General features: G+C 46.1%; 1 protein-coding gene across 11 annotated transcripts in view; it reads right to left on the reverse strand.

The window, feature by feature from the left end:
* ADGRB1 (adhesion G protein-coupled receptor B1) overlaps positions 1–12,567 on the reverse strand; it is a 293,421-nt gene that overhangs the window by 33,847 nt on the left and 247,007 nt on the right. For 9 of the 11 annotated variants that reach the window (XM_027665116.1, XM_027665120.1, XM_027665119.1 and 6 more), the window contains 3 exons: positions 11,913–11,979; positions 7,729–7,814; positions 1,915–2,013 (listed from right to left, as the gene is read on the reverse strand). In XM_027665116.1, coding sequence (XP_027520917.1) covers positions 1,915–2,013; positions 7,729–7,814; positions 11,913–11,979 — 252 coding nt within the window. The remainder of the gene's footprint in view (positions 1–1,914; positions 2,014–7,728; positions 7,815–11,912; positions 11,980–12,567) is intronic. The other 2 variants (XM_027665121.1, XM_027665124.1) reach the window with 1 other exon arrangement.

Consider the following 12,567-nt stretch of genomic DNA (forward strand, 5'->3'; position numbering starts at 1 on the left):
AGGGCAGCAGAATGGTGGCAGTGGCACGAAGCATCATCAGGGCTTTGCCTTTTTGACAAACAATAGATTTGGGGGAGGAAAAACAGCAACAGTTCAGCTGCAGAATGAAGTGGATGACAAAGGGAGATGAGGCTGAGGGGACTAATCCAGAGATTGCTCAGTGGTCCTTTTGCAAGGACAAGAGCATGGAACACTTGAGGACAGAACACAAAACTAGTAGTGAAATCTTTCATCTGAGGTATTTACCTGCTGGGAAACAAAAGACATGTCCTCTCTCAAGAGCCTCCCAATTTCTATCCATCCACTTAAATTAGAAAAGCAGGATGAACAGGAGATCTGGCTTTCATATCCCCCTTTTTTTTTTTGTCTGATTTGGAGATGAATCAGAATATGTGATTTATCACAGACTGATGTCAGACAGTGCAGGAGAAGGATTTGAGACTGTTTAACTTTTAAAATGAATTTACTATGAACAGAAAGCCTCTCCTATTTAACAGTCTAATTCATTAATAGTAAATCTGCTGTTTTAGCTCCTCTGCAGTCTCAGGAATCCAAAATTCAGTGACCTGCTAATTCCAGACTCATGGTACACGTGCCTGGACCAATTCCATCTCCCCATCTCAGCTGGGCACTGTTGCAAAAGGTGAGTAAATGACTTTAGCAACGAAAAATAAACGAGATTTTGTTTAGTTTTTCATTTCACAGAGAAAACCACAGAGTCATAGAATGGTGTGGGTTGGAAGAGACCTTAAGGATCATCTTATCCCAATCCCCTGCCATGGGCAGGACACCTCCCACTGGACCAGGTTGCTCTTGTGCTTTGATTTTCTTTTCTTTTTCTGCATTTTGAGATTTGACACTCAGCTGCCTCCTTTTTAGATTAATTAAAAGTAGGAGTTTCCAAGCTGCAAGTGATCTAAGACAGTTTCTTTCACACATTTTATATACATTATTTTAGACACAGAAATCAAAGTAACAGCATCACTTGGATATGATGCAGATAATGCAATTTCCAAAAGGGAAGGAAAAAAGACAAACCTTCCCTCATCACTCTCCCTCCAACCTTAACCTTTGGGAAAAAAGCCAACTATATAAATAGCAACAATTTCTCCAGCAGAACAAAGCTCTGGCATTCTTTTCCTTTTTTTTTTTTTTTTTTTCCTTTTTAAACTAACTCCAGGGGCATCTAAGAAGAGATTTAACAGCTTTTGACTTTTGTAACTCAGAGCTATGAAACGCTTTAAGAGTTTGAGAATTAATTCCAACTGCTTTTAGGGGTCCAAAAGAGGCAGTCAACACTTATCAAATCAGACCCGCAGCCCTATGAGGTATCAAACTGAACTTGAGCATTTTATAAGAGCAAAAAACCCCAACATTTAGAAGTGATTCACCAACTTAAACCATTCTCAATGCTCTGCAGCCTCTGGAGTAAAACATTCATGAAGATGCTTAAGTGGTTGACAGAGCTGGATTTTGAGGTCCCTGTCTAGCCCTAAGATTACTGGGAATCACATCTTTAATTCTGCAACTAAATTCAGTGGAAGAATTAAACATATACACGGTTTGCAATAAATACAGAGTCCTTTTGTCTTCCATGGGCTGCTCACATGCTTAAATCTAAGCATGTCATAAAGGGCTTTTCAGGATCCAGCCCATCAGCTCCAGGGATGTTGCAGGAGGAGCCCTACACTACTCATGGCCCACAGAATGAGGTCAGGGAGAGCTGGGAAATGTGGGGAGGGTGGGCAGGGACACCGGGAGAGAGAAAACAAACAAGGGCTGGTGAGTGCAGGGAAATGGAAGAGGGAAATAAAACAAACTAAAAGCAAAAAAAAAAAATCAATTAAAAGAAGGAAAAAAAAAAAAGAAAGTGGAAAGAAAGAAAGAAAAGAAGTTGAAATTAGAGGAACTAACATGGCGTTACTGGTGGCTGTGGCCGAAACTTCAGCAGAAGAAACTACTCCACACTTGGAACATTTGAGCGTCATCCCGTAAAGGGGCACTGCCATCTGACTGCAATTAAAACCAAAAGACTGAAACAAAACAAAACACTTTGCTCATGAGCACAAACGTAGAAAGGAAAGGGAAACAGAGAAGCCAAAAGGAAGAGAGGAAGGAAGGAAGGAGAAACAGGGAACCAACCAACCATACCCAGTTCGGGAAGAGAAATGAAAGACAGGCAGGAATAAAACTCTCTCATCTGTACCAATCCAGATGCGGGAAATGGGAGGGGGAAATGTGCAATTCAGAGACTGTTGGTGCCGCTGGAGAGGGTGGAACTGTGTTGGTTTATGTTTGCCCAGTTTCAGGGTGTCTCTCTCTGGCACCCAGGGAAGAGAAACCAGTACTGCTCTCCCAGTCTCCACCTCCTTCTTTTCGTTTGGGTTTTATTTTTTTTTTCTTGTTTTTTTTTTTTTGTTTTGGTTTGGTTTTTTTGAGAAATTGCTCTTTTCCCTCCTGGCCTTTTTGCTCCAAAACAAAAAAGGTGGCAGGGTTGTGCAGTAGAAGGCAAGAAGTAGGGCTGTGGGGACTGTGCCTGCTTATCTTCTCTCCTACAGCAATGCAAGGAATAAATCACATATTTTCTCTGGTTGGGATCTCCCCATGGTACCAGGAGAGAGGCCACTCTTTGGCTGCTCCAGCTGTGAGGAAGGACAATGCAAAGGGGACTCTTTATGTCCTGGGAGTTAAGCACGAGCTTGGGTGTTTTGTAAGACCACCAACCTGCCCTGGAAGGAACTGGACTGGCTGAATACTTCTGAGACATTTCTTCTCTCATATCTTGTTTTGCAGATGAAAACATGTTTGGGATGAACCCTGAGACTACTCCTCGCCTGTTGCTCCCATTTTTAATGTGTGGGATCAACCAGGGCATTGTGGGTTGCTGGGATAAGGGGCTGCAGGGATCTGCTAAGGGGAGTAAATTCATGATTTTTGGGGGCTGATGTGTGTGAACCCACCCAGCTGACAAGCCAGCTCTTCTCCAGGAGCCTGGAAGCTACACGAGCTTGGCACTGGCCCTGACTCTTCCCAGAATTTCTGAGGTGTGTGCACTCTCTGATCTGCACAGGTGGGCATCCACATCAGATCTGGCTTAAAAAAGTGGGAAGGAGCCTGCAAACCATCACCCAGACCTCCCTCTAGTGCCTGACATCAGGGAAGGCACAAAATCACTGCCAGAGGACGGTGGGTGTGTCACCCTTGGCTGAGGGTGGTGCAGCTGGTGAGGGGTCACGTTTGCCCCAACCATGAGGGGTTTTACAGTCCTGCCCTGCCCAGGAGAGAGATCAGGCCACTTGACAGATCACTTCTTAACTTTTATGGCTCTATGTTCAGTCTCAGGGCAAAAAAACATCCCCATGAACACCAACACGGCATCGTCAGTGGGCCCAGTGGCCCACTATAAAGTGGCTATTGATTGGTCTTTTAATTAACTAGTGACATAAGCCATTGCTCCCTTCCGAAACAATGACTAAGGTATCCCACAGAAATTTTCAGCCTTCAGACACAGAGGAAATTAGCTCCTGCGTCCAGAGATAAATATCTTCCAGGAAGGATGCTGTAAATCCAGTGGCTGAATCAAAGGTAAAGTGGGTCTTGAGAGGCATTAAGTGCATGACCCTTAAAAAAATAAAAAAATACAGCTTATCCCCAAATCTATAAGCCACAAAGAACAGATAAGCAGAGAGACAGAGAGAGGCAGAGATAGGCAGCAAAAAGAAAAAGTAGATTGATTTGAGGAATTTGATGGAAAACTGTACCAGAAAAAACATGAATGACACTGAACCACAAAGAACTGGCCAAAAGACCAACTGTAACACACAACTGTAGCTGCGTTGGGTGTACTTATGCAGAAAGTTGTAAGCAGTAGGCACAGATGTGGATACATTTACATTCTAATTTGTTCTGGTTGGGGGCAGGAGGTTGTTAATATATTGAATTTCCGTAGCAGGTTTGTATTGGCGCCTGCACGTATGAAAGGGCTGCTAATGAAATAATCACGGGGAATGAGGCATCCATTTAATTCAGCTTTTGCTGCTTCCTAAATATCCACAACCAGCTCCCAGACTCATCTGGTGTGTTCACTGGAGCCTGGACTTTGCTCCCTTTCATTGAGCCGTGCTTTACATCACACACAGCCCAAAGAGCAGGAGCGCTGCTTCCAACACGAACCATTCCCAGATGAAGGGCAATCCAAACCCCTTCCTGTTTTAATGGAGTTATTATCTCTCCAATTACTTTCTTCTCTATGCACTGACAGCCCAGCTCTGTTACACCCCACCAGGACAGTCGTACTGGGAATACTTCACACAAAGGATGGGGGCAAACTTTCTTGAGTCGTTTCTATAATCAACAGGAAGATAAAAGAAGTAAAGGTCCTCCAAGGGGCAAGTTGGAACAACTAAACCAGGCTCTTGTCTCTCTCCAGCAGTTACAGAGGAAGCCTAGAGAGATTAAACTCAGCAGGCTAAAATTAGCCCTGGTGAATATACCCTATAGTCTCATTCTTCCTCCCTGGCTGCGTTAGCACACAAATGCTTCTGGAATAAACGCTGCCTGAATAAATTTCAAACTCATTTTAAAGGCTCCTGACATTAAGACATCCAGTTTTAGTGGCACTCCCATCAGCAGAGCTCAAACACTTGGCCACCAACAGAGACCCTTCTGCTGGGAGGTGCCTGGATGGTTTTCTCCTGTTCCTAGACAGGTGGTAGGGCAGTTGTGTGCCTTCCTCCAGCTCTCCAGGCAATCCCACCCAACTCTCCCCAGCCTGGCTTTGTGATTCATCTATGAAGCCGCTGCCATTAGGAAGTCAAGGTTTTCTGACAGATGTGACAACCCTAATCACAGCAATTTCCTGTGCAAAGTACAGGGCAAAACCTATCGTGTCTCAGGTATTATTTCAAGAGAACTGTTAATTCTGAGGTATTTGAGTGCCAACCAATCTGTGGTGTGTGTGCTGGGCTCTTCTTAGTATCCAACAGCTCTTTATTTTCCCCTATTCCGGGTTTTTTTCCCCCTTTATTATCATTTTTGCAACACTGAACCATACTTCTTGCCTCTGCTAAAGGAAACACAACGTTTCTTTGTACCATCTCCTCAGATCCAAACATCTCCAAGGCCATTGCTCATTCCGATTCTCTTCAGATCTACCTTCCAACACGGTTCCCAAGCCCAGGCCAGAAGCAGAATAACTTCTACGAAGTTAACTAAGGGAAAAGGGGCACCAGGGCTCTCAAAAGTGCTCCCACACTCTCAGCAGGTGCACTTGGGAAAGGAGAACAAAACCATTGAGCACAGAGAAGGCTTAAAAGTGCTGCACACACACACACGGACACGAAAGAGGGGGGAAAAAAGAGAAAAGAAAGAAAAAACAAAGAACATCAGAAAAAAATGACTTTTGTTGTTGTTGTTGTTGTTGCTTTGCAGCTTTTGTTTTTAAAGAACAACTCTGTGATCAATAACCAGCTGCTGTGTATTAAATAAGGTCGCTCTGTGAGCAGTCTGGATTAGGGAGGGAGGGGCAGAGCAACAGCAACTCTCTGCTTTGCTAATCCAATAAAGCATTTATTGCAGGGCTGACTTTCAAGTGCAATTACCTTGCTGCAGGCTCTGCCTGCAGTCTGGGCATTTTGAGTTCTCTCTTTGTGAAGGAGGCATCACCCACAATAAAGCACTTGCTTCTTGCAGCTGCTTAAAGCAAAGCACCAAGGTCACTTCTTCATATGTTTTTTAACCCAGCGGCAACTGATACCTCCGATCATCCAAACATGTTAAGTCTCCTTTTATTACCATGACCGTGGCAGATTTCTGTGTTTCTCACAGAAATCAGGACCTTGACAGGTTCCTGTGTTCCTTATAGAAATCATAAAAGCTGGAAAAGACCTCAAAGATCATCAAGTCCAACCTTCAACCAACCACCACCATTCCCACTAAACCAAAACTCCAAGTGCCACGTCCAGTTGTTTTCTGAGCACTCCAAGAGATGGTGACTCCACCACTTCCCTAGACAGTCTTTTCCAATAATTCACAACCCTCTCAGTGAAGAAATTTTTCCTAATATCCAACCTGAATATCCTCTGGCACAACTTGGGGCCGTTTCCCCTTGTCCTGCCACTTGTTACCTGGGACAAGAGATCGACCTCCACCTCACCACAATCTTTTTTCAGGGAGTTGTAGAGTGGTAAGGTCCCCCTCGAGCCTCCTTTTTTTCAGACTAAACACCCCCAGCTCCCTCATCTGCTCCTCACAGGACTTGTGCTCCAGAACCCTCAGCTGCTCCATTGCCCTTCTCTGGACATGCCCCATCATCTCGAGGTCTTTCCTGCAGTGAGGGCCCCAAAACTGAACACAGGATTTGAGGTGCCGATGAGAGTTTGCTTCTACCCTCAGTTTTGCTGCCACCAGTCAATTAAAAACCACTTCCACCACAACTACTCAACAGTGCAATGACAGGAATATTGAGCCTCATCTGTGTTATCTGCTGCCACCCTCTGAGACTCGATGGAGACCGTTCTCCCTCCACTTTAATAGGCAGGATATATCCTTTATCTTCTCCTCCAGCCTCCAAAGGTTTTACATTCCGTCTGTAGCTGTGGTAAAGAGGCACCACAACACATCTTGTTCTCCTCATCTCTTTGGAAACAACTTCTTCCTTCAAGAATACAAGTGATAAAGAACACAGTGATAAATCCAATGGATACATGAAGATCACACATCCCTGCCTTTCTTGGCTGCAGGTAAGGACACAGTTTCTCTGCAACAAGAAGTCAAGTAAGGTAGTGGCAAACAACACACATCAGCCAGGCTGACCTGAGCATTTGATGTGACTCAGAGTGTCACTGTCCCATTTCTGTCCCTGGCCTGAAGCACAGCTCAGGGATAATGTCTGAGCAGGCCAAAAACTCATTTCTAGAAAAGAAGATGAAAGGGGAACCAACATTCCCATCCTGACAGGAATGCTGACAATGGCAAAATATCCACTGTCAACAGAGTTTGGAAGGAACCCATGAGAGAGCCCTGCCCCAGCCAACTCCCAGGGAGATGAGGACTCTGGAGGCAGCTCTTGGATTTATACTACAAAGAGACCCAGGTAACACAAGCCCCAGGCTTTGGTGTGGAGGCTGTGGAGAAGATAAAGGACCTCAGGTGGCAGCAGATTTTTTTCCTTGCAGAAGAGGTTCCTAACTTACCTCCTCTTTACACGTGCACCCATCTCCTGACCTGTTCATTGCTAGGCCTCCAAAAGCCTTCCCTTAAAAGCATCACATCCCTTTGCTGTCCCTCAGCCACCTGCCAGCCACTGGACATGACTTCTCTGTCACACAGCCCGTGCCACGTGCCCCACTCAGCAGTGGTGAGTCCCTCTCTGATCCAGCTGCTGTTCCCAGGAGTCAGCGACTTTGCTCTCCTTAATTTTTGGGAGGATACATCAGCCTGGGCTGAAGCCATTTCCACAAAGAGATGAACTTTTATCCTTCCTCCACAGTAACCCAGTGCTGCTCCTTGGATTTTTTTGTCCCTGCTGCACTGAACGACACAGCAAAGAGATTAAATCAAGTGTGGGTTTCTTTCTTTCATTTTGTTTAAATCTGTTTTTGCTTTTTCTTTCCATCTCCAATATCTTTTTTTTTTTTTTTTGCACTCCTGGTCTGGTTATTGATCACAACCTTGGGTGTTTTTGGTTTTGATTGTCACTCTTTACTTAGATGTATTGATAAGGCATACCCTGCCCGTTCCTTCAGTTTCTTATCTGTTATTCCATCTTTGGATACAAGTTTGTTAAAAACCAGAATGCCAATAACCATGTTCACCTGTCAAAAGAGAAACAACACACAGTTTTGTTCTTAAGTGGCTCAGCTCAGACTTGGTAGCACAGAAGGCAAAAAACCCCCCAACATTTGGCAAATGAAGTTATTCCCGTTTTTCCCCAAATCAGGTCACACTTCTGCAGGCCACCACCCCCTCTGTCCCCTCTCCACCCTTTCCCGCCTCCCCTGGCCATGCAGCAGGGAGTTCAGGAGAGCAGAATGCAGCTGGCACCAGATAAGAGAGGTCTTGAAATCACAGAATCATTAAGGTTGGAAAAAATCTCCAAGATCACCGAGTCCAACCGTGAACCACATTTCCAGGAACCAGGACAAAGTTGTAAACTGCTCAGATTTACAAGTCTGAGCAAGAAGAATTGCAGATGGCCCAGCACATTGGTCAGCCATCCAGTCATTTCCCAAAAAATCAGTGGGTAGGACAACTCCATGCAGTCCTTTGGTCCGTTTTTTTTAGGGTGAGAGTGTGGATGTCTGTATCAACCAGGTATAAATATTCACAGGGAAACACAGAGCTGAGGTCCTGCAAAGTGATCCCAAACTCCTCACTGTGCCCTTCCAAATGCATCCACTGCTGCCAGCTGCATCTGCTACACAAATCTCATCCAAACATTAGTGACACATGAGCACCACCTCCCCTCGTGGAGGCAAAGAAATGGTGGAAAAAAAATGACACTCTCCTGGTTTTGCTGTCAGGGAAACATCTGGTGCTGTAGAACGACGTGGTTGATGCTGTTTTGCACGTGGGGCTTGCAGGGAAATGTTTTCAGGCCAAATTCAGGGATGTGTAACATCACATGTGCACCGAGGTGAGTTTAACAGGAGTGGTGCTGAGGGACACCTCGTGCAGCACCTGGCCCCAAAGGCAGGGAGATGTCTGCTCTGCCTAAATGCCTAAAGCAGCCTCAGAAGAATGAGCAAAATTCCTGCATTTGGATTGCTGGTATGAGCAGGGCAAAACACAGCTCGCTGCTGTGGAGCCCACAGCTGGGAATCAATGGAAAAGCTCAGAAATAGCAGTTATTTTCGTTTGCATCAGCTGCTAGGTCAGGGCACTGCTTCCCACAGCTGTGAGCCCATTTCTAGAGCTCACCACGGTATTGATATAGAGCAACAGCACTGGCAAGTCAGACACAGCAGTGCAGCCAAGGATCAGCAGGAAATCAAACCCCGGTTATGTGCTTGGAGACAGAGGGAGCACTTGGAATTCACTGATCCTTCTTCGCTGTGCTGGAGGCTGGGGAGTGCAAGAGAGACTTTTCCTTAAGGGGGAAAAGATGGGGTTGAAGTGTGGCTGGATCTCTCCCCTAGGAAAGATGTGTATCCTCATCCTTATGGAGCAGGGGAGGTGACAAAGAGCAGCTCTGCAATGGTTTTAATAATTAAAAGCTATTTTTAGCCACATTACCGTTTTAGCCACAAACATTTAGCACACTGATCATTGTGATCAACACCCTGCTCTGATCCTGGCTCCAGTTTTCCTAAGTTAGGGATAATACTTCTAAACAGAGTCACTCTTTATGACATGCAGAGTAGCTTTACTTCTTTATCTCTGAGATAATATCCAGAAGCAAAGGCTCAAGTCTGAGATTCCTTGAGGCAATCACAACCTGGCCACTGCTGACTCTGTCCTGTCACCATGAGCCTCTCCCTGCCTTCAATCTGCCCCAGATCATCCCCAGGCTGGGTGACCAAAACTGCTTCCAACAGCTCTACCTGTCAGGTTGTTGGGATTTTTAAGAACAAAGGTCAGATCTCTGCAGCCATTCAGTGCCAATGGATTGACTGCAAGTTGTGAACACTGCTGACGCTGCAGGCCAATCATCTTAAGAGTATTAATTTGAAGTAAAGATATTCTCCAAGCCAAAAGCCTTTTTCCAGTGTGGAGAATAATAAGGAAGGGTGTTGAGGAAGAAGGTTGCTGTGTATTACCACAGGTAATAGAGAAATCATGCTGGTGGGAGAACTGAGTGCAGAGATGCTTGAATGGCTTGGGAGGAGTGAGAACAAGAGTAGCCTGGCCAGGGCTGAGGCTGTCCCAGCTCTCTCTCCAAGCCAAGTCAGCTCTGTGCAAACTCACTTGGGCATCTATATATTGAATTTTGGGTGAGAAAAAGCTCAGGCTCAGAGTCAAATCCCACCCTGATCTGTACAAGGCTTCACATGAGCAGCTGTAGTTTCTCTGGAGCAAATCTGTCCCGAGAGCAGCAGAGCTGCCCATCCCCTGTACAGCCCTGCAGGAGCCTGACTGCCCTTCTGTTGAGCCAGGTGCACTGGCTGCCCTAGCCATCCTGTCTCTGGTCCTTCTGGGATGTCCTTCCATCACCAGCATGGCCAACCTGAACTCAGGGCACAGCACAAGGAGAACACACACACAGAGCTGTCCAGCCTCGTGGGCTGTGTGTTCCACTTCTGCCCTGTTAAAGGTCACAGTGTGAATCTGAGTGGCCAGTTGAGCTCATCTGTTTGCAGGTTCCCATTTATAAAAAGGCTTTAAATGCTTCTTTTTCTCTTTCTCCTTCCCCTGGCTCCTGGGTATCTACCCCACTTGGGCAGTATTCATTCATCACTTGAGCCAGCAGTGAGCCAGGAGGTCTAAACTGGGTGTGTAGGCTCTGTCTTGGTGCTGCTCAGGGACAGACACCCCCAGAGATGATTCACCACTTCCTAATATCAGCTGCACAGGCCACCTTTGCATGTGTTGACCCTTCTTTAAGGACATCTCCATTTCCTGCTTGATGGTGAGTGAAAACTGAGGTGCCAAAGGGAAGGAGGCTCCTGGGTTTTAATCACACTTTAAAAATGCAAAGGAAAAATGAAGGATTACTTCCCTTGTTGCTGGCACAACAAAAGCAAGATGCCTTGAGGCAGCTGAGTGACTCCCTCTTCTCTGGGCACTACCAAAGCTCCCTCCCTCCTAATCACTGTGTCACAATCCTACACTAAAGGAAGACCTTAACTGAAACTAGTTTTGATTTATTACAGAGGAGGGGCAGCTACTGGCTCACCTCTTTGTCATCCTGATCAAAGGATGGCACCAAGGTGGTTTGATGTGCAATGACAGCAGTGAGAATAGAGGCAGCAGGAGCTTTTGTGGAGTTATTCCCCTGTAAGCTCCTGCTTCAGGGCATTTAAAACCCCCAGGCACTGCAGGAAACAAAAGCCTGACCCAAAAAAGGAACTGTGAGTGTCAACAACCCCATTCCTGTGGGACACTTGAGCCTCAGAGGACACACAGCTCCTCCACTGCATAAAACACCGAGCTGGAGAGAAACCAGGCTGTCACTTAATGTGGGGGGGCTCAAATAAATGGAGGTTTAAACCCATCTGAAATTGCTGCAGGAGGGATTTCCTGGAGGACCAGCAATTCTCAAGAGTCTTTCAACCCTGACAGTCAAGATTTCTCATGGTCAGAGAGGCTTCCACAGCAGGGAAACATGAGGAAAGGAATGTCAGCTCTTGAGTGGCACCTTAAACTCAAATAACTGGCCAAGGTTGGTGTTGGTGCTGTGTTGGAGCCAAGGGTGATGGGACAGTAGGACACACTCCCACCATGCAGGAGCTGCTGGGACAGAATTTAGGAATGTTTAACCCTGCCATTCCTTTCCAAATTAAAAGCAAACATGGCACTTTTAAGGTCACTAAGAACCCCCCCAGCACTGACTTGAACATCTCCAATTCATCTGCAAACAAGGAAGCTGCTCCCATACACTGGCCAGCTGGGACAGACCAGGAATAAATACTGGCTGGGAGGGCACAGCCTGGTCTGGGAGTAACCAGGGACAGCAGTTTCTGAAGGAGTTCATGTCAGAGTTTTCCACCATCATCCTGCACTTCCATCCAGACAAGGCAAAACCAAGGAAAAGCATTAATCAGGTGTTAGGGAACACCAGTGAGGACAGAGGTGGTAGGCTGAGAGCTTGAGGCACATTATATCCCAGAACCAAACCCTTCCCAAACTGTTGGCTTCTAACACTTATTCCTGTGAGTGGAAATAAAGAGGGGGCATTCTTGGGTTGAAAGAACAAGGAGAGTGGCATAAGACAAAGAGGAAAATAAAAAAAGCTTTCAGCCAAGCTTAAATACCAAAACGACAGCAGCCGCCGGTCCCACGAAGGCATAGAGAAGCCCTCCCTCCAACGACAGCCAGCAGCTGGAAAATGAAGAGAGAAAAGGAAATTACTCCGGGGCAAATAACCCTGACAGGCACGTTTGCTTCTTCCTTTTGCTGGCAGAGTTCATCCTGGGAGGTGATAACCCACGGCATAAAAAAACCCAAAAAAACCCCCTCAGACTTTGCAAAGAGCAAGTTTTGCTTCCCATTTCTCCCGAACTTACACAAAGGCTCATTTCCCCGAGGACCTGCCTGCAGATGGCATTTGACAGGGGAATGCATGAAAAATTAAGGATGGTGCTCTGTTTCAGGTCAGGTCCTGGGAGCAGCTGCATCATTTTGCTGGCAAGATGATGCTCTTGTCCTGCTCACTCAGGCGAAGGAGTAGAAAGAGTGGGAATTGTCCCTTGCTCCTTTGCTAACCATTATTTCTGCTGGAAGCTCAGGTCCAGGAGCGCAGGATATTTCTTCCTCTGGATTCTCCCTTTGAGCTTCCTTGGGGAAATTCTACAACACAGCAGCAAGGTGGGAATTCACAGCACTCCTGAAGTGGAATCTCCTATGGAATTCCACTATGGAATGAGTTCAATGGGAGGGGTGTGGTGCCTCTTCTGGAAATAACCACAT

The sequence above is a fragment of the Corapipo altera genome, unplaced genomic scaffold (genome assembly GCF_003945725.1).
Source record: "Corapipo altera isolate COAL_440 unplaced genomic scaffold, ASM394572v1 267, whole genome shotgun sequence".
Taxonomy (NCBI): Eukaryota; Metazoa; Chordata; class Aves; order Passeriformes; family Pipridae; genus Corapipo; species Corapipo altera.